At 44.0% G+C, this 22,286-nt stretch overlaps 1 protein-coding gene across 2 annotated transcripts in view; it reads right to left on the bottom strand.

Moving 5' to 3' along the window:
- The window catches only part of gas7b (growth arrest-specific 7b), a 489,810-nt gene extending 467,844 nt beyond the window's left edge, over window positions 1–21,966 (bottom strand). Inside the window, exon 1 of one of the 2 annotated variants that reach the window (XM_038777399.1) lies at window positions 21,424–21,966. In XM_038777399.1, coding sequence (XP_038633327.1) covers window positions 21,424–21,603 — 180 coding nt within the window. In that variant the 5' untranslated portion in view covers window positions 21,604–21,966. The remainder of the gene's footprint in view (window positions 1–21,423) is intronic. The other variant, XM_038777398.1, reaches the window with a different exon arrangement.
- Window positions 21,967–22,286: the final 320 nt, after the last annotated feature.

Genomic DNA, 22,286 nt, shown 5'->3' with positions numbered 1-22,286 from the left:
AGTAGGGTGAATTCGACCGCAACATGTGCCAGGCTCGGCCTGATTCAATTTAAGGTCGATCACCGGGCCCACATGACGGTGGCCCGGATGAGCAAATTCTTTGGGGTAGAGGACAAATGCGCTAGGTGCGCAGGAGGACCAGCGAACCACGTACATGTGTTTTGGACATGCCCGATGCTTAGGGGGTACTGGGAGGGATTTGCAGGGATCATGCCCCGGGTACTACAAACAAGGGTGGCAATGGGTCCGGGGGTGGCAATTTTTGGGATTTCGGAAGACCCGTGAGTCCAGGGTGAGAAAGAGGCCGATGTTTTGGCCTTTGCTTCCCTGCTAGCCCGGCGACGAATATTATTGGCATGGAGGGACTCAAAGCCCCCGAAGACTGAGTTGTGGCTTTCGGACATGTCGAGTTTTCTGGGGATGGAAAAAATTAAGTTCGCCTTGAGGGGATCTGTACAGGGGTTCGCCCGAAGGTGGCAACCATTCATTGACTTCTTTGCGGGAGAGTGAGCGTCAGCAGGTGGGGTGGGGGAGGTTAGAGTAGAGTAGGAGGGATAAATTGGCGGGTAGTGCCGATGGGAGAGGAGCGGGCTTGTGCAGTATGTTACGATTGAAGTACTGAATGTACGTGGATGTTTGCACATTTTTGCCTTTTTTGCTTTCTTTTTGTTTATGCCTGTAATTGTTTACAATGCCGAAAAACTACCTCAATAAAATTGTTTGTTAAAAAAAAAGTAGCCAATCTCAAGTAAAAGTCGATCCCTGGCTTTTATCGAAAAAACATAATTTTTCATATACCATGTATAAGTCAACATTAATTTTTGAGGGATAGTATATTTCTTGGTGTATAACGCTACACGAAAATAGTATAAACAGGAGTCAAAACCAGTAATTAGAATTTCCTACTATTATACAGCCAATACTATTAGATTGTTTACACTTCACACAATACCCTCTGGAAACATGCTCCATTTTATATCTTAGGAAGCTAGCCGAGATGAGAAATACTGTTAGTTATGAATCCATTCAGAGACAGGCTGCCAGCAAAACAACAAACACTACCCATATGGTTGCCTGTGTTCCGCCAATCCTTCTTTAAAAATATAAATTTAGAGTGCCCAATTCATTTTTTCCAATGAAGGGGCAATTTAGCATGGCCAATCCACCCACCTTGCACATTTTTGGGTTGTGGGGGCGTGATCCACCAATCCTGCTCTCTAAACTAGCCAACGCTAAACTCCGTTACAACTAGTAATTTTGATTCCATGATATTATGGTTATATCTACTAATTTTTTTTGGATGGTGTACATTTTCCTCTACTACAAGAGACAATGGGAGAGGATAGCACCATAATTAACAAATTGGAGTGAGAGATAAATCTTTATTTGTTAACAGTTGTCCCTCCCAACATGCATAGATTTAAACCACTCAAAAATATTACTCATCCCTATGGAAAACCCATCTTTTGCTTAAAAATTGTGTAAGAAAAAAAACTCGACTTTTACAGGAGCGTATGTAGTATTTTCTTGTTTAAAACCAATGTAAAAAGTGGTGAGGAAATGAAATTGCCTTTGGCTGATCATTCACAATGTGAATCATATTGTATTAGGTGATGATTTTTGATTTAGATTTATTGTCACGTATACCGAGGTGTACATCACCAACAATCCGGCCTGATCCACCCACGTCGATGCTACAACCAAGAAAGCACAACAGCACCTATACTTCATCAGGAAATTAGGCATGCCCCCAAGGCTCTTACCAATTTTTATAGATGTACCATAGAAAGCATCCTATATGGCTGCATCAGAGCTTGGTAAGGCAGCTGCTCGGCCCAACACCGTAAGAAACTACAGAGAGTCGCGAGCACAGTCCAGTCCATCATGCGAGACCGCCTCCTATCCATTGACTATATCTACATTTCCCACTACCTTGGGAAAGCAGGCAGCATAAACAAAGACCTCTCCTACCCGGGTTATTCTCTCTTCTAACCTCTTCAATTCGGCAGAAGATAGATAAATTTGAGAACAAGCACCAATATATTTAAAAACAGTTTCTTCCCCACTATTACGAGACTCCTGAATAGCCCTCTTATGGACTGAACTGATATTTCTGCGCATCATATCTGCAGTTGTAGCACTATATTCCGTGCATCTGGGGCGGGATTCTCTGAAAATGGGGCTATGTCCCCACGCCGGCGGGAAAACCGTGACAACGACTCTGTCGTCAATGCCCCCCCCCCCTTCTAGGGGGCTAGGTTGCGAACGGAGTAGTCACCGTTACACCAGCCAGCGGCAAAGGCCCAGCGCGAGTTTGCGTGCTGGCATGATTCACGCATGCGTGGACCGCCCGGCGTATTTCTGCGCATACGCGGGGGTTCTCTTCTCCGCGCCGGTCCCCAGGCAATATGGCAGAGCCCTACAAGGGCCCAGCGTGGAGGAAAGCAGTCCCCCCACGGAACAATCCCGCCCGCAGATCGGTAGGCCCCGATCGCGGGCTAGGCCACCGTGGGTGGCCCGGATCCCCCCCCCGCCCGCCCGAGGACTACTGTCCCCACACTCGCCTGCCAGGTCGCTGCCAGATTCTGCCCAGAGAATCGCCGGGGAGTCCGCTGTCAACGGCGCCCGACTGGCATGGCGGGAATCCTGCCGCCGCCCGAAAAAGGGCGCTGGAGAATAGGGCAGCCGGCGTCAGGGCGGGATTTGCACCTCCCCCTGGGGATTCTCCGATCCGGGGGGGGGGGGGGGGGGGGGGGGGGGGGGGGGGTCGGAGAATCCCGGCCCTGATGTCTATTTATAATCCCAGCTAGTTTTCACCTCATAAACTGATAATTAACAACTGAAAAGATTTTTTGATAAAAATAAATTTAGTGTACCCAATTCATTTTTTACCAATTAAGGGGCAATGTAGTGTGTTCAATCCACCTATCCTGCACATCTTTGGGATGTGGGGGCGAAACCCACGCAAACATGGGGAGAATGCACAAACTCCACACGAACAGTGACCCAGAGCCGGGATCAAACCTGGGACTACAACTGAAAAGATCACCTTTAATGGGAATAATCTATTGTGAATGGCATATTTGTTCGATATTAAAAATGATATATATTCTGTGGGCAGACAGATTTGCCATCTTGTCAATAATTCTTCATAAAATGGACTTTTCATTATCAAACACCAGATGTTTTCTCTTCAACTGCCAAATCTATCAAGTCCATAATTAATTTGCAATATGTCATTGAAGAGCTTACTTAGCAATATATAAGCAAATTAATCAGGTTTTTTTTTATTGGAAATGACCCCAAAACATTCTTGTTTCTTTACTCCAGTCAAATTACCTCTAGATGCAGGTCAGGGGTTCCATGTAACAGCAAGAGCACCATTGTAATACAGCCAATTAACTTTTCAATGACAATCTTCATAGAATCCCTACAGTGCAGAAGGAGGTCATTCAGCCCATTGAGTGCGCACCGACCCTCTGAAAGAGAACCCTACCTTGGCCCAATGCCCCAATCTATCCCCGTAACCCCATCTAGGGGCAATATAGCATGGCCAATCCGCCTAACCTGCACATCTTTGGACTGTGGGAGGAAACCAGAGTATCCGTTCATTATATACAGTGCCATTTCAATAACATTGCATCCAGCAGCATTAAATATCAAGGACTTCTGGAGTGCCAATCTAATATTGCCCAGTTTGAACCACTATCCAAGACTAGTTACTGCCTTAATTCTCTTGCGTGGTCAGCAGCAGCACTGGGGAGATCAATCACATATTCCAGTACACTCCTGCTGAAAACAGGGGGAACCCTGGCTGCTGAAAACAGGGGGAACCCTGGCTGCTGAAAACAGGGGGAACCCTGGCTGCTATCCTCCAATTAATTTGTCCTGAATGTCACAGATTGATTTTTAAGAAGTATATGTTTACCTATGGAAACAATTCTTCGTACTGGACAATGAGGGAAAGCATCCAGAGAGTGGTCAAATTGTAAAATCACCAGACCTCATTGGCTTGCTACTTGAATGTTTACATTCTCAGTTTAACGAGTTAAAAGAAAACTTAAAAATTAGTAAACCACAAATCTGCATTCTTGCAAGCACTAGAGGTTATTTGTCAATTACTACTCAATGTCCCTAAATATAAATTGATTTACATGTGACGAAAACCTATTGCTATTCAGAACAAAGCAAGTGTTTGGATGTCTGTGCGTGTGAAATTCTTACACATAAATTGCAGTTATAGAATCATAGAACCTCTACAGTGCAGGAGGCAATACAGCCCATTGGGTCTTCACCGACCTTCTGAAAGAGCACCCTATCTCGGCCCACCCCATCTGACCTGCCTATCTTTGGACTGTGGGAGGAAACCGGAGCACCCGGAGGAAACCCAGACATGGGGAGAATGTGCAAACTCCACAAAGACAGTCACCCAAAGCCGAAATTGAACCCTGTTCCCTGGTGCTGTAAGGCAGCAGTGCTAACCACGTGTGAGTAGGTTAACTAATTGTTAGCATCATATTCTGAGAATTTCCAGTCTTGTATTGTTTTTATTGTGGGTACACAGCTTGTCTAGATCACAGGTGCAAAAGCACCCAAATGAAAAGGCAAGAGGAATATTAGCCTTTATATATCTTTCAAAACATCATGTGGCAGCATTTTCCTACAGGTTAGATGGATTGGCCATGATCAATGTACGGGGTTACGGGGTAGAGTGAGGGAGTGGACCTAGGTAGAGTGCTCTTTGAGAGGGTAGGTACAGACTCTGAGCTGAATGACCTCCTTCCGCATTATACGGATCCCATCAGTGAAACTGTCAGGCTGGGAAGGCTTTGATGAGTTACACTGAAGAACTTCAACCGAGAGCATTTTCACTATTTGACCGATGATCATCAACTGATTGGGAGGCACTTCACCTCTCGAACAATTCACTCACCTTCAGCTGCACTCCCTGCTGCCAGCCTTCACCTTGGCTTATGCAACTCTCCCTGACACCTCTCATGATGGGCAACAGCAGAAGCCATACCATTGCCCATTGCTCCATCAATAGCAACATCTGCTGCAGCACCTGCTGCCTTACCCACAGCTTCATGCTCCTCCCACAGTACAGGAGATAGACACTGAGATCCAGTTTGAAGGAGGTGAAACCAACACATGTCTACAGGCCAAAAATCAGCTCTGTCAGTATGTCTGAACACCAGTGCCTCAGGAGGTTCAGGTTCTCACTGTAGGTCATTGCTGGTTTCTGCAATATCCTGAAAAAAGACCTCCTTCCTAGTGGACCAGATGGGCACACATTGCAAATGGCCGACAAGGATTCTGTCACTGGAGAGGCAGCCCAACACTAATTTACTGCATCTTGCCAAATTGTGTACTTTCTCCTACAAAGAGAGAAAACAGAAAGGTCCGAGTGTTCGTAATGGCTTAGATAGAGAAAAAGGATAGAATAAAATGTGTGGAGAGGGCATAGGGGAGAGAGGGCAAGGCTGATAGCACCTGTGAGTATAGGCTGTTCAAATGGGGATGTGAGCTGTCTGTGGGGAAAGGAATGACAGCAGCAGTGTGTTAACCGGAGGCATGATGCGTAGAATTCTGCATAAATCAGAGTGTGGGTCCTTGCATCTGAAAGCATTATGCCATCAACCCCCTTTCCTGTACTCTGAAGTCCTGGATCCTCTCAATGCAGTTGGAGTGACCACACACTTGCTGTAGACTTCCAAAGGCACTTCCATTTGTACTGTGTGTCCTCTTCCCAAATCACTGCAACCCTTCAGATCTTTCTCAGGTCACCTCTCCATTCCTGTGGGCGCTGCATCCTGAAAATTCCAAGAGCTGGTGAGCTTTTCTGAAACATGCTATGCTCCAGTTAAGCAGAAATCATTTGGCTAACAAAATGGATGCAGCACCTGCCTCCTTACGTATTGGTCAGAAAGCCCCAAGGTGGATTGTTAATTGATTTACTTTGGAAAAGAGCAACCAAAAGCACATACATCAATGAGTTGGGGAGTTGGAATGGGCTCCAAATCCAAAAATGATCCCACCATTTCTCTCGGGATTTAGGCAGTAAATTGTCTATTGTATTCGTTGATCCCATTCCGGTCTCTTCTAGACTTGGGAGACTAAACGCAGACTGGGTGACTGTGTAGGCACGAGCCCAACCTCCCTGTTGCTTGACATTTTAACTCAGCAGCTTGCTCTCATGCCCACATATCCATCCTTGGCTTGCAGCAATGCTCCAGTGAAGCTTGATGCGAGGAGGATGACCAGCATCGCATCTTCTGATTCAGCACCTTACAGCCCTTGGGACATGTTGAGTTCAACAACTTTAGACGGTGACCTTTCGACTCCATCATAAATCCCCTTGTTTCAAAATCCCACACATATACTGACTCAATGCAAAGCCCACCCTCACCCTCCCACACCAGGCCATCTATTTTTCTTAAAGTTGCTACATCTTGTTGCAATCTCTCCTGGCCAGTTTAATCTCTAACACATTTCGCCCCCTCTTCAGTTCTGAAGAGCCAAATGGACTCAAAACTTTTACTCTGTTTTTCACTCCGTCCAGATGCTGCTAGACCCGCTGCGTTTTTCCATCATCCTTGTTCTTATACAAATTTCACTCATGTTTATTAAGAATTGAAATTACCAGAAGCAAGAGTAAATACGACAAGTTATATTAGATTACAAAACTGTACTTAAATTTTCAGTTCCTGTTCCAATGTAATAAAAAGTTTCAAAGACTATGGAATAAAATAACATAACTATGACCAGCATGGTTTTACAATGCAAAGTTTATAAATGAAATTAGTTTATAAATTAAATTGAATATTAATGGCATAGCACCATCAGCGCAAAAATCAATCTGATCCAAACGGAACCTCTTCTGGCAAACCTGTTTTGCTTCATACATGTTTGAGCTAGGGTAGCATGGTGGCGCAGTGGGCTAGCACTGCGGCCTCACGGCGCCGAGGTCCCAGGTTCGACCCCGGCTCTGGGTCACTGTCTGTGTGGAGTTTGCACATTCTCCCCGTGTTTGCGTGGGTTTCGCCCCCACAACCCAAAAACGTGCAAGCTAGGTGCATTGGCCACACTAAATTGCCCCTTAATTGGAAAAAATGAATTGGGTACTCTAAATTTAAAAAAAAACATGTTTGAGCACATATAGAAGAAGTCTTCGCTTTTGCATGCTCAATGTCATATTTTCCCTCTTTATCACAACATTATCCATATATGGATGCCCAGACATTCCATTGTCCCACTCTGATCACAGTACAATAGATATGTGGATCTTTACATGGAAAGTTTTCAAGCCCAATAATTGGCAGTCTACTGAGCATCATATGTTGATCCAGAGCTGGAAAATTCTAATTGCCAACTTGCTGGGTAGCGGGGGACGAGAGTGAGAAAGATGTTGTAACTGAACAAGTTTAACTAAATCTCAGATAATCTGAAAAAACAAAGCAATTTGGCATCTTGAGAGGTAATCCCTGAATTTAATCCCTCTTTTTAAATGTATTTATCCGTTGTCTCTAAATATTGTTTTGCTGGTTTTGTGGTGTGTTTGTGCTACCAGTTACCAATGTGCAATTCTCACAGAGCAGACAACAACCAGAAAACAAGTTTGCAAAATTCGCAAAGAATGGTCACCAGGAAGAGCAGATTTTAAAAAAATATAGATCTCACGCTGCCTCTGGTGGGTTCAATGGTGGGCATGGGAGGAGAATTCAGCAGGAAGCCAAAAAAAAAATTAATCGGTTTTACGCTTGCATCAATTTCCCTGGGGATCTTCCGTCAGATCGGGAAACCCGCCAGAGCCAGATTGTAACAGATCTGCATCCCACAAATAGGCCCAACCACCCACGCCCATGTGACGCTAACGGGAATATATCCCACTGCAAAATATATTTGGATGAACGTGGCGTGCAGATATCAGGACTCACACGACCAATGACTGTGGCTACATCCAGAGTTTGGGATGGAGGCTGCCAGCAACCCTGGAACCCGGAACACCACAGCAGTGGCTGAGGGTGGAGCATCTCCAGGTGGATCTCCCAGCTTCAGCACCCTGGAGAAGGTCCACATTCAAGCTTCAGAGTGTTCCTGGAGATCCAGATTCATTTTCGGGAAATCCATCCTTTTTCAATAGTGGGTCAGTCTTTCAATATGGTGCCCAGATAGGACCATGGACTGCACGCCATCATGCCTACCCCACCAGCAAAAACGCAGAACACCTGGTTGCATAATAAAAGAGCTTGGGGTGGAAGATTTGGTGTGTTTTCTCATCAGCCACCACAACAGGAAATACTCCATGTTCCCATCTCCCCCACCACAGGACTTAGTCTCAGATGGGAGAATTCTGCTATGCGTCTTTCCTGAAGTTCACTTTAACAAATCCAGCAAACTTACTTTGGTGAGTGTGCTGCCAACTGCACAGGGCCATGCGCTAGCAGCACTAGTGTGTCATGAAACCACCTTTGGGTTGTGGGGATGAGACCCACACAGACACGGGGAAAATGTGCAAATTCCACACGGACAGTGACCGGGGCCGGAATCGAACCCGGGCCCTCGGTGCCGTGATGCAGCAGTGTTAACCACTGTGCCACCCTAATTTAAGGAGGATTTAGACAGATTTTATTTTGTAATGGGTTGAGTTTCCAAAACAGAAGACTGAAAATCCAAACTCACGAGATAATTGTTTAAAGCAAAATTTGTCTTAAAGTGCTGTTTCTGGAGGCAGTCCTAACTCTTGACAGCAATACTGCAAAGTAAGTGACATAGTACAATCAAAGTTACAAGCAACATAGGGTTGGATGAAAAAGGTACTTTAAACCCATTTTGTCTCATCCATCCAGAATATCAGCGTGACCCTCCTCAACTGTTGCCTAACTGAATCCTGTTTCATAGCCTCAAATCTTTGTGGCAACTCTTCCAGCTTTTGGTCAATGCTTATGTCGAGTAAAACGTTCTGGCCTGTGCCCTAAGCTTACTCATGACAATGGTGAACCTGTGCTGACTTCTCTTGCTACCCTGGTGTACCCATTACAGAATATCAGTATCCTGTTCCAAAATTGGCTTTTCCATGGTGCCAGAGATACCGTTACTGACAATGGATGCCAAATGCTGCAATTTTCTGTAACCATTGGCATACAAGTCAGTAATACAAAAATGTGGAGACTTACAGTAGCGAAAAAAGGATACTTCCATGTGTCTGCCATTGTCCAAAATACAAATGAGGCCAAGTCAGTTGACAAGCAGTCTCATCATATTTGGAAACTACTTCCAATGGGAGCAGTTCAATATGACATATACAAGTCATTCATTTTTTAAAATTACTTTATCAGAGTTACAAAGCCAGAGTTCAAGAGTGTGGACAGGGACAAATCTCTAATCCAGCTTCTTGTCTGCGCCAAAAACCAATTCAAAATTGAATCCAATTCATGGTCCCCACAAGAGAGACATACCAGATCCAGGCATTACACCCGACCTCACGCTCATCTTAGCCAAAAGGTCGAGAAGCGATATACAAGTCATTCATAAAGATTTCAACAGGCTAAACGTGGACCTGCTACTTGATGGCAGCTATGTTAACTGCAGCTTAGTTGGTAACACTCATCTCCAAGCTGAAGGTTCCAGGTTCAAGTCCCATTCAAGAGCCATGAGCACATAATCTAGAATCTGGGTGGTACTGATATTTGGATGGGACATCATGCTAATGCTCTAGTAACCTTTTTAGTTGTATTTAACTAATCCGTGATATTATTTCAAAGCTGCCCTGGTCATTATTTATCCCTCAACCAACATCACTAAAAATAGATTATCTGGTCATTATCATGTGCCGTGTGTGTGTGCCTTTGGTATTATAACAATTACTACGCTTCAAAAATATTTAATTGGTGCACATTGTAACACCCCGAGGTAACAAAGGCTTTACTTAGTTTTACTATATGCACAGGCCTGGTAGATTAAAACGTCAATTGGTTCTTGGACTCCCATTCACAAGTACATGACATGGAATGAGCATTTCAACCACAGAGTAGGATTTGGAGAGTTTTACACTGTCAAGGTAGTCATGAATATGGAACTTAATTTAGAGTACAGCAGCACAAATTATTATTGCAGGCAATGCCCCAGGACACAATATTCCTATTTGTAATTATTATTATACAGAACCACAAAATACAAAGTGCTACCAAAAGCTCTTTACTTCGCAGCAGGAGATTCTAAACCAGTTTATTCATCTTCATTACTGTCAGGTCTAAAATGATCTTTGTCAGACCATGGTGATTAGGTATTATGCAGATGTGTACTTCTGGGAATTTTGCATCTCCGCAAAGTAAAAGAATTAGAAAGTCATAACCTATTAGGGATCAGAGCCGGGATTCTGTGAGAAAGTGTTTAATCGCACGTGAAGACGTGGCCCCACTTCTTTGCTTGTTCTTTATCTGAATTTCTGTGCTTCATCCTGACATCCTTTAGATTGATTTGATGGGAAAAATTGCAAGTCAATTGTGCTTGACAAAAGAAAATGACTGAGTAGGGATAGTATAAAACAAACCTGCATCACACAGCTGGTAATGTTAACAGCTGTTTAAAATATTGCACTGCTGTATTTGCTTTCTTTTGCTTTAAATCTACTTTGTAATAATTTAATTATATACAGTGATTTCTTGAAACACACGCAGTAATTTTAGCTGAGAAAATGAGGGGATAATGATCAATATGAATTGACTACACTTATACACAACTTCAGTGTAAAAGGAAACTAGCTGTGGTGTGCAATGGACGGCAAATTTGATATTTTGTATTTTACATTATCACCCTAAGTTAACATTGCACATTATCTGCAGCACTGTATGCAGAAATCCTCGGCAAATACTAACTGAACAAAAGTAGGATTAGGTAGCTTACTCTCTCTAGCTTTTCTATGTTGATTGTAAGGGTAAATCCTGTTCAAATAGATGCTAATGACTGCCTTTGCAATCTTTTAGTCTTTTTATGTTATGTAATTTTACTACTAATTTATCAGTTGGTTAAATGCCCACGAAGATCACAATTGTGTTTGAAAGGAAATGATTAAGTGTTTGCAATAATGCAAATCCTTCCAAATAACTATACACTGTTTAGTTTCTGGAGGCCAGATTAATGTTTTGAAATCTGAATTTATTACATCAATAGAACACAATCATCAATTTATAGTCACTGAATACAAGATAAATTCAGGGGCTCAAAATGGTTATGTGTTAGAACATTTTCTTTTCACCCAGAGAATCACATCAAGATCACTCACAGCTTTAATGACACGAGGTCTCTGGTGTAGAGCATGTAATGATCGTCTTTGCAGTTCAACTGTATATCTTACTCACAACTTTTCCAAAAGAGACCATTGGCTTCACATTAGCCTGTTCTGCAGAGAGAGATTATCAGATGCTGGATTATGCTTCACGTCACCTTTCTTCTGTAGAGAAAGTTATCAGATTCTCACAGTGGCCTTTTGGTGAGAACGAACTGTATATCTTTGGAGAGAGTTGGTTAGATTCCTCCAGCCAGCTTGCAGAATCAAAAGTGAAATGAAAATAAGCCTGGTGACACTGAAAAACATCTCAGAGAAATAATATCCAATCACCGCCTGTTCCCAGCAAGTGCACAGCTTCTGCGCCAATTTATTGGTCACCAGCCAAGCCAATCAAAGTAACTTATGGCACTAAGGCCAACAGAAATCAGCTAACCAACCTGAAAATAAACCTGTGCGCTTTTAAGTTACACAAATTAGCTATTCCCAAAGCCACCAGGCCAAATCGGCATGCCCTAAAGGTTTATTCTATTTTTTACCAGTACAGAATTAGCATTTCTGCCCTTGTAAAAAAAAAAGTTCTAAAAACAAACAGTGGTATTTTGGTGGGTTAAGTGCGTGGACATTGGGCGGCATGGTGGCACAGTGGTTAGCACTGCTGCCTCACAGCGCCACGGTTCGATCCCGGCGCAGAGTCTCTATCCGTGTGGAGTTTGCACATTCTCCCAGTCTCTGCAGAGATTTCACACCCACAATCCAAAAGATTTGCAGGGTAGGTGGATTGGCCATGCTAAATTGCCCCTTAATTGGGGAAAAAAGAATTGGGTGCTCTAAATTTAGGAGAAAAACATACATGGACATCATGCAACTACAGTACACACCAGATAAAGCAAACAAAAAACAGACAATTCACTCCAGCTACATCTGGCACTAAATGGATTGTGCATGATTCCTGTACACATGCTGTAAAGTCAATGAATATGGGCCCATTACAGCAGAATATTTGATACCTCAAAATAGGATAAGCTGTGTTGATAAAAGCAGGGCTCCACACTCACTTGTCTATCAATCGATACAACAAAAACTGGCAGAATACTGACATACACCACTAACATTATCATACATATACACATTGTCATAATATACACATAAGTATATGATGGTGCACAGACAGGCATTGATTGACACATAGGATGACCAAAGAACACACAGAACACAGCAGCCAATCACCAGACAGGACACAACCACTATAAAGCCAGAGGGCACTAGTTTTCCAGCTCTCTCGGGATCCAGCCTCTGAGACAGTCAGAGCCAGTGTGCAACAACTAGAACATACACCATGTGGTAGTAAGGTCTGGTCAGGTTAGCCGCAGGTCTCCAGTCAACTCAGCATAGTGTCAACCCACAGTTAAAGTATGTATGAGAGTTAAGAGTTCATTAAAATAGAGTTGCATTTCTTCAAGTGTTGGAAACCTGTCTCTCTCACTGCTGCAGTAAACGCAGTCCTCGCAGACCCAGCTTACCCAACACATCACACATCAGACAAGGACATATATCTGTCATATGTGTGCACTTTTTCTCTCTCCAATGTTGCTTTTCTAATGCAAAATAATGGATTGCAGTTTGAGGTGAATCAAGAAACTAATGATGCAAAGCAATGTTTCAACACTGTTTAGACTGTGATTAATGCCGTCTGGGATTTGAGACCAGAAAATGTTCTCAGTGAAGAGGAAATACCCTGCAGAAATTCTTTTGCCTTGAAGACAACGATGCACAGATGAGGTCCAATCATTTCCTATGTGATGGCACAGGTTTAAAATAGGGTAAAGTTATTTATGAGGGGGCGAGCCAAGCACCCGATTTCAAATTGGACAAAAGAGATGTGTTGCCATTTCTTTTAAAGAGCAAAGAAAACATTGGAATGGGTACTAATCTTAAAAGGGACAAACTCCCCTTCATATGTGGGGGTAAGAAACAGTTCTAGGTTGGCTTCAACTGGTGGAGTCATCAGTGAGATTTAGGTTGGTTCAGCCATCTAGTGTTTGGGCCTGGGTTGAGGCTAGTCTGCACAAACCACTTCCACATATCTGGAAAGGTCATGACCAGATGATCAATGTTGCGCATCCAAACTTTGTGCTTCCCATGCACACCTGAGATTCATCCAATTGCTTTAAAGTCATTACATGTAGTAAAGATCATCAATGTGAAGGATGGTATTTGCAGCTTCTGTTGAAAATTTTAGACTCTTGGTTTTGACCATAGTTTGTGAAAGGAGATGATTGAACATGTAGCATGTAATAGAGTAAAAAAGACACTTAATGCCTCTGTTTAAATAATGGATAGAGAAATCTTGTGCAACATGTTAAATGTTTACCAACTAATACCAATAGAATCCATAGAATCCCAACAATGCAAAAGGAGTCTATTCGGTCCAACGAGTCTGCACCAATCCTCTGAAAGAATACCACACACAGGCCCACTCCATCACCCTCTCCCCGTAATCCTACCTAACCTACACATATTTGGACACTAAGGGGTAATTTAGCATGGCCAATCCACCTAACCAGAACATCTTTGGACTGTGGGAGGAAACCAGAGCACCCTGATGAAAGCAGAGCATCCTGAGGAAACCCACACAGACACGGGGAGAACGTGCGAACTCTACACAGTCACCCAATGCTGGAACTGAACCCAGGTCCCTGGCGCTGTGAGGCAGCAGTGCTAGCCCCTGTGCCCTTAGTTGCACTTCATTACTGAGACTTCAGGAGAATGTTCTCCGGAGGACACCCGGCCAGAGTTAACTAGAGGAGATGAAAACAATCAATATTCAGCAGTTTAGCCTAATTTCCTCTGAGTTTACAGATTATTTATGCATGATTCCTCCTCAAAGGATTAAATGTGTGAGACAGAATCCATGATTGGGTGCAAAGTATGATCAATGTTAATGGTCAAATTCATGGTTTCTTATTTTGTGCTATCATGTGCATAGCTATACCTAGATACTCACATACAAGCAACAGTGCAGGTACAATATTGAATTATGCAAAGTACCAGCAAACGTGATTCAAAAATCACTTGTCGACAAAGGAAAGTTATTGAGGATGCTCTGACAAAGAGTCATCTAGACTCAAAATGTTAGCTCTGTTTTCTCTCTAGATGCTGTCAGACCTGAGATTTTCCAGCACTTTCTGTTTTTGTGTCACTCTTTGACAAATTGTGTTTTGACCCCCTGGCTCCCGAGGGCAAATGTACCTAGGTCCACTTCTCATTTGGAGCACATCAATAATCCGGAAGCAATGCGATCTCTTGGAGCCACATTATGATTATATTTGATATCATCATTCATTCAGCACCATGAGAACCAGTGCAAAAGAACAATTTTAGAAAGATAATTTTAATTGGACAACAAAATTAATTTTAGCTAATGAAAAACGTAAAACTTTCAAACTTCATTGATACACAGGATATGGAGAAACACACGAAAATATGCTTGAACTAAATAAGCATTACTTGATATACACAAATGACTTGAACATCGAAATACAGAGGAAACTTTCAAAATTTGCATGCCAAACTTGGAGCTATGACAAACAGTAAGGATGACACAAATCGAATGCAGCAGGACGCAGATAGGCTAGCAGATTGGGTAGAGAAGTGGCAGATGGAGTTTTATACAGAAAAGTGTGAGAAAGTGCATTTTGGCAGCAGAAGTAGGAAGAGGCAATATCAATTGAAATGGCACAGTTCTAAAATGTGTGCAGGGCAAAAGGTCCTGGGGTGGCTTGTGCATAGATATTTGAAGGTGGCAAGACATTTGAGAGTAGTTAACAAAGCAAATATTATCTTGGGATTGATAAATAAACAGTGGTTTTGAGTACAAAGGCAGGGAAATTATGCTGAGCCTTTATAAGGTCCTTGTTGGGATACAACAAGAGTATTGCATCCAACTGGGGGGGGGGGGGGGGGGGTGGGTTAGCTCAGCTGGCTGGACAGCTGGTGTGTGATGCAGAGTGACGTCAACAGCACGGATTATTCATGAATGCCCCACCTTCTCAACGTTGCCCCTTGCCCGAGATATGGTGACACTCAGTGACCTGCAACTCATTGCCTATGAGGGTAGAGGGTGCAGAGACAATCAATGCTCTGAAAGGAAATTAGATGGACACTTGAAGGAAATAAACTTGCAGAACCAAGATGATAGAACAGGAACATGGAACTCACTTGCTCCAAGGAGAGCCAGCATAGAACTGATGGGCCAAATTACCCCTATTCTGCCATAATAGTTATGTGACTCAAAAATAAATGAATAAGTGATTAAAATTAAAATAAGGGAAAAGATATCTGTACAATTTAGAGAGAATTGGGTGGTTGAATAAGTTTAGGCGTATATTGGGTGAAAAACAGACCCTAGAGATGATAATGTTGAAGAATGCTCAATACAATACATTAAAAAAACATTATCCAAGTATATTATAGCAGTAAAAGAGAAGTTCAAGAGGAGATTCGATGGGCCGAATGGCCTCCTTCTCACTGTAAATTCTATGATTCTATGATAAATAATAAGTGATGAAATTGAAGATTAATGCCAAACAAGTTTCCTTAAACAATTCATTACAGAGGAAAATATTATCCTTGCATCCAGTTATTGCAACACAGTGAATCGCCAAGTGGATTTTGGAATGAGTGTTGCAAGAGAATGCAATAGATTAAATGGACGGGAAATAAACAGCTCCCTTGGCATATATTCCAAGATGCTGAAGGAGGCACTTGGGAGAAAATAATGATTGGATACTGTAAACTGTATGCAGAATTGGGAGCAAGTAAACATAGTACCTGTACCGGAATCATATTTTGTAGACAAATACGATTGAGCCAATTTTAAGCATTTAAGCCGATAGCAGCTGTAATATTTATGGTAGAAATGAAAACCACTCTGAAGTGCAGGTAGGTGTACCTGTAGGACACTCATTTAACAATAAAGGAGTGAATGGAATAATAAATTAGTTACCAATTAGGAAACCGAGTACTGATGAGAGGTATAATGCCAAACTGGGATAAATGTTGAGTGGCGCATCATTGAAGGTTTGTAAAAGGGTGAAATTGGTCTTTGATGGCATTGCAAAATGAGGAATAGTGAATTGCCAGCATTCTTGACAATTTATTTTTGGCTTGGATGGAAACGAACATCCAACAAGGAATTGATAGGAGCTGCTAAATCACTATTACCCAACAATTTCAATCCCATCAATTCTAACCTAAATAAATGAGCACGGTGTAGGAAACCATTGTATGGTGACTGCAAAGGGATTGTAGTGTCCTAGTTTCTCTGTCATTCCTAGTGTAGATCATTGTGTCATTTGGAACAGAGATTAACACAGATATTACAGATGTCCAAAGGAAAGTGGCTGAAGAACGACTATACTTTTGCACGATTATACCCCAAATAAGCTTAAAAGAATTAAACTCAGCTACCCCGCATAGCACTCAAACCGAAAACCAGTTTAGGCAGTATTAAAATCTGTATGTCAGCATCAGCTGGATACAGTTAGCAAAAAACAGCTCCAAAATAGAACATAGAATTGTACAGAACAGTACAGGCCCTTCGGCCCATGATGTTGTGCCGAACTAGTCTGAAACTAAGATCAAATCAACCTACTCCCAATCATTATTGTGCACTCCATATGCCTATCCAATAACCGCTTGAAAGTTCCTAAAGTGTCCGACCCCACTACCATAGCTGGGAGTGCGTTCCACGCCCCAACTACTCGCTGAGTAAAGAACCTACCTTTGACATCCCTCCTATATCTTTCACCATGAACCTTAGTCATGCTGCCCCCTTGTAACAGCTACATTCTCCAGAGGAAAAAGTCGCTGAACGTCCACTCTATCTATCCCTCTCATCATCTTATACACCTCAATTAAGCCACCTCTCATCCTCCTTCAATTGAAAAAAGCTCTAGCTCCCTCAACCTTTCCTCACAAGGCCTACCCTCCAATTCAGGCAGCATCCTGGTAAATCTCCTTTGCACCCTTTCCAATGTTTCCACATCCTTCCTATAATGAGGTGACCAGAACTGCACACAATACTCAGGAATGTGGTCTAACCAAGGTCTTGTACAGTTGCAGCATAACCTCACGGCTCTTAAACTCAATCCCCCTGTTAATAAATGCTAATACACTACAGGCTTTCTTCACAGCTCTATCCACTTGGATGACAACTTTCAGATATCTATGGACATGAACTCCGAGATGTCTCTGCTCCTCCACATTCTTCAGAACCCTGCCGTTAACCCTGTAATTCGCATTCAAATTAGTTCTACCAAAATGAATCATCTCACACTTCAGGGTTAAACTCCAACTGCCACTTTTCAGCCCAGCTCTGCATCCTATCAATGTCTCTTTGCAGCCTACAACAGCCCTCCACATTATCCGCTACTCCACCAATCTTGGTGTCATCAGCAAATTTACTAACCCAACGTTCAACTCCATCAAGTTATTGATAAAAATTACAAAGCAGAGGACCCAGCACTGATCCCTGTGGTACACCGCTGGTGACTGGGCTCCAGCATGAAAATTTACCGTCTACCACCACCCTCTGTCTTCTATGTGATAGCCAGTTCCAATCGGCCAAATTTCCCTTTATGCCACGCCTCCTTACTTTCTGCATGAGCCGACCATGGGGCACCTTATCAAACGCCTTACTAAAATCCATGTATACGACATCAACTGCGTTACCTTCATCTATGTACTTAGTTACCTCCTCAAAGAATACAATCAAACTTGAGGCAAGACTTACCCCTCACAAATCCGTGCTGACTATCCTGGATTATAGAACAGAGAACATAGAAAATACAGCACAGAACAGGCCCTTCGGCCCACAATGTTGTACCGAACTTTAGTCCTAGATTAAGAACAAATTAATCTACACCCCATCATTCTACCATGATCATGTACCTGTCCAATAGCCGCTTGAAGGTCCCTAATGTTTCCAACTCAATTACTTCCACAGGCAGTGCATTCCATGTCCCCCACTACTCTCTGGGTAAAGAACCTACCTCTGACATCCCCCCCCCCTATATCTTCCACCATTCACTTAAATTTATGTCCCCTTGTAATGCTTTGTTCTACCCGGGGAAAAAGTCTCTGACTGTCTACTCTATCTATGCCCCTGATCATCTTATAAACCTCTTATGAAGTCTCCCCTCATCCTTCTCTGTTCTAATGAGAAAAGGCCTCAACCTTTCCTCGTAAGACCTACTCTCCATTCCAGACAACATCCTGGTAAATCTCCTTTGCACCTTTTCCAAAGCTTCCACATCCTTCCTAAAATGAGGCAACCAGAACTGCACACAATACTCCAAATGTGGCCTTACCAAGGTTTTGTACAGCTGCATCATCACACGGCTCTTAAATTCTCTTTGCCAATGAAGGCTAGCAGACAGTTTCGGACGGATAGCATATGGTGCACAATTGCTAATATTTTTGTGCAGGAGCTATGCTATAGAGATTAATCTGCCTGACTGTAGATGTTGGCTTTCCCAGTTCCTCTTGGACTTTCTTGGAGTTTCCAATAATAAAAGATTGGTGAACCTGGACAGTGTTGCAAGCAACCCAAGGGAGAAACAGTAATTTTGTTTTCCATTTGAACACTATTGCAAATTTGAAAAAGAGGGGGACATTGGAGTTGAAGGGGAAAGAGGTCATGTGATTAAAATCACCACTCCAATCAACATCTGTGCTGTTACCATTGGCCAGAAACTGAACTGGACCAGCAACAGATACTGTTGCCACAAGCGCAGGTCAGAGGCTGAGAATTTTGAGTCGAGTAACTCAACTCCTGATTCCCCAATGGTATTCCCTGTCCACCATCTACAGGGCACAAGTCTGGGGCGGCATTCTCCCCTACCCAGCGGGATGGGGGGGTCCCGGTGTAGGGGAGCGGCGCCAACCACTCCAGCGTCGGGCCTCCTCAAAGGTGCGGAATTCTCCGCACCTTTGGGGACTAGGCCCGCTCCGGAGCAGTTGGCATCACGCCGACTGGCGCCAAAACCGGCACCAGCGGCCTTTCAGGCCCGCCGCCCGGTCTGGCCAATAGGCCTTTGCCGGTTTGCACATGCACCGGTGATGACGTCAGCGGCAGCTAACGTCACCACCGCCGCATGCGCGCTGGGGGATTCTCTTCCGCTTCCGCCATGGCGGAGGCTGTGGCAGCGGCGGAGGAGAAAGAGTGCCCCCCAATTGACTGGCCCGTCCACTGATTGGGGGGCCCCGATCGCGGGCCTGGCCACCGTGGGGGCACCCCCCGGGGTCCGATCGCCCCACGCCCACCCCCCTCAGGACCCCGGGGGCCCGGTCGCGCCGCCGATCCCGCCGCCACCAGAGGTGGTTCAAACCTCATCGGCGGGAGAGGCCTCCCAGTGGCGGGACTTCGGCCCATCGCGGCCCGGAGAATCGCCGCAAGGGCCTCGCCGATCGGAGTGGCGTGATTCCCGCCCCCACCAATTCCCGGGTGGCGGAGAATCTGCCACGGCGGGGGCGGGATTTTCCACGGCCCCAGGCGATTCTCCGACCCTGCTGGGGGGTCGGAGAATTTCGCCCCAGGAATGTGATGAATTACTCTCCATCTGCCTGGAGGATTGCAGCTCCAACAACACAAGTTCAATACCATCCAGGACAAAGCATCCAGCTTGATTAGCACCCATCCGCCACCTTAAACATTCACTTCTTCCACTACCAATGCACAGTGGCAGCAGTGTGTACCAACTACAAGATGTACTACAGCAATTCACCAAGGCTCCTTGCAATAACACAACTTCTACTACCTAGAAGGAGAACAGCAACAGACACGTGGGAACACCATCACATCTGCAAGCTCCCCAACATTCTGATTTGGAAATATATCCCTGTCGGTCGTTGGGTCAAAATCCAGGAACTCCCTCCCTAACAGCACTGCGGGTATACCTTCACCACGTGGACTGCAGCGGTTCAAGGAGGCAGCTCACCACCACCATTGGCAAGGGTGATTAAGGATGGGCAACAAATGCTAGTTTGGCCAAGGATGCCCACATCCCATAAAAGAAAAAAACAATAAATGCAACCAGTTGCCAACCCGAGTAAAGGCCCAGTATTAAAACAGTTCAGGCATTTTAAACATTTTTTAAAGTTCATGGCAATATGTGCATCTCACACCATCAAACCACAGCTTTGCAGCGTAAATACATTTTCATCCAGGCACTCGAAGATCAAAAAGTTTAAGTGTGTGCTGCAAACTATGACATTTTAAGGTCACATTTTTAGTAGCATGATTGACTATTAAGGAGGGGTTTAGTCGGACAGCCCCCTTAGATTAAATGCAAACGAGTTTTCAACCTGTGTTGATTCAGTTAACGTGAGAATTAAAGGGTTTGAGGTGGGGATTTCGAAATCGGGCATCAGTATAAAATGGCGTTTACATTAAAAATAACAAAATTAAAGTCTTACAATTCCTCACTCTTCCTTTTTTCCTCTCTAGATTTTAACCACATTTTTGTTTCCATGTGTGCCCCCTAGCGGAATGTGAAATGTTAAATTTCCGGTGTGGAAAGCAGAAAGAAATTCGATCATCGGATTTCACAACAACTGCTGAATTCGGACCGCCACGGGAACAATTTACAAAACAGGGAGAAAAGCTGCCAAAGAAAAAACACCTTAATCCGCCCTGGGGAGAAAAACACCCCGTGGCAGCTTCATTTCGTGGAACTTTTCAATCAATCAGGAATCTAGTCCATTGCCCGAGTATCTCTCCCCCTCCCTCCCCCGAAACAAACAAAGTCAGTTTCCAAAGATTGTATCAGAATTTACGGACCGTTTACTCAACCCCCTTCAATGAAATTAACCTGAGTCACTCCAGTCTTTGATTCCTATCACCGACATAGCGCAACCCTCTCCCACTAATTAAATTACGCCCAAATTTCCCGTGACCAGCCATGAGGGCACATCTGGTGAGTCTGAAATTTCAAGCTTTGCCAACGTGTAACGAGATTGAGCCTGCCGAGTGGTTAAAACACACACAAAAAGACGAGAGCCGTAATAAATTCCACACAGTTTGGTCGAGTTAACAAGAATGTCAAATCCCCCCCCTTTCGCGAGTGGCTCACCTCTAAAATCTCCACATAACTTGAGGGGAACCACCCCCTGGCCCCATCCTTCTCTCCTTCCCACCATCCACCGTTCAGCACCTGTAAAACCTTGACGATCTCCCCAGCCTCGAACTTGAGCCCTTGCTGATGCTGGTCCCCGGTAAACGAGTACAAAGTTTTGCACAGAACTCCGGCCATCGCAGATCCCTCGCTGTTCTGCTAAGCGGGGCGGAGAAGAGCTCGCCTGGCGAAAGGTCCAAAAGTGCTTTTTCTCCCCCAACACCACCACCACCACTCTTCCTTTCCCCCTCCTCTTCCTCCTCCCTCCCGCGGTGGATCTGATGCTACACTCAGGACTCCTTCATTGTTTGCTCCAAGTCACGATATGACTCAGGGCTGAGGTCATGACGAATTGGGTAGGATTGACGAGAGAGAGAGGAAAGTAACCGTTCCGACAAATTTCAGCGCTGAGGCTGCTTGTGCTGAAGGCTGTTGCAATTCTGAATGGTGGCGCTTTGACGGGAAGGAAACGAACTGATAACTCTCCCATTGTTATTCATTTGAATATGTCTAGTGATGGGGATCGGAGTTTGCTATTGTCCTGAGTAAACACAGCGACAACAAAATAACATTGAGAAGAAGTAACACAGTTGCATTGTATTTATGTTGAACACGATCCACGCATTTTTAAACATCACGCCCTTGGGGAATCCCAGTGTATCTCTTTGGTAATCATCATATCCATATTTGATAACCATTATCTATGGGGTTTTATTTTTTTGCTTCCTCAATAACCTCAACCAGACCCGACCCCTCCCGTTTCTCCACACAGATGGTGAGTTTAAGAGAAAAAGAAACACCTGGTCAACAAATCCTTTCGT

The sequence above is a fragment of the Scyliorhinus canicula genome, chromosome 18 (genome assembly GCF_902713615.1).
Source record: "Scyliorhinus canicula chromosome 18, sScyCan1.1, whole genome shotgun sequence".
Taxonomy (NCBI): domain Eukaryota; kingdom Metazoa; phylum Chordata; class Chondrichthyes; order Carcharhiniformes; family Scyliorhinidae; genus Scyliorhinus; species Scyliorhinus canicula.
The sequence above is the reverse complement of the archived record's forward strand: the minus strand, read 5'-3'. Positions and strand labels throughout refer to the sequence as shown.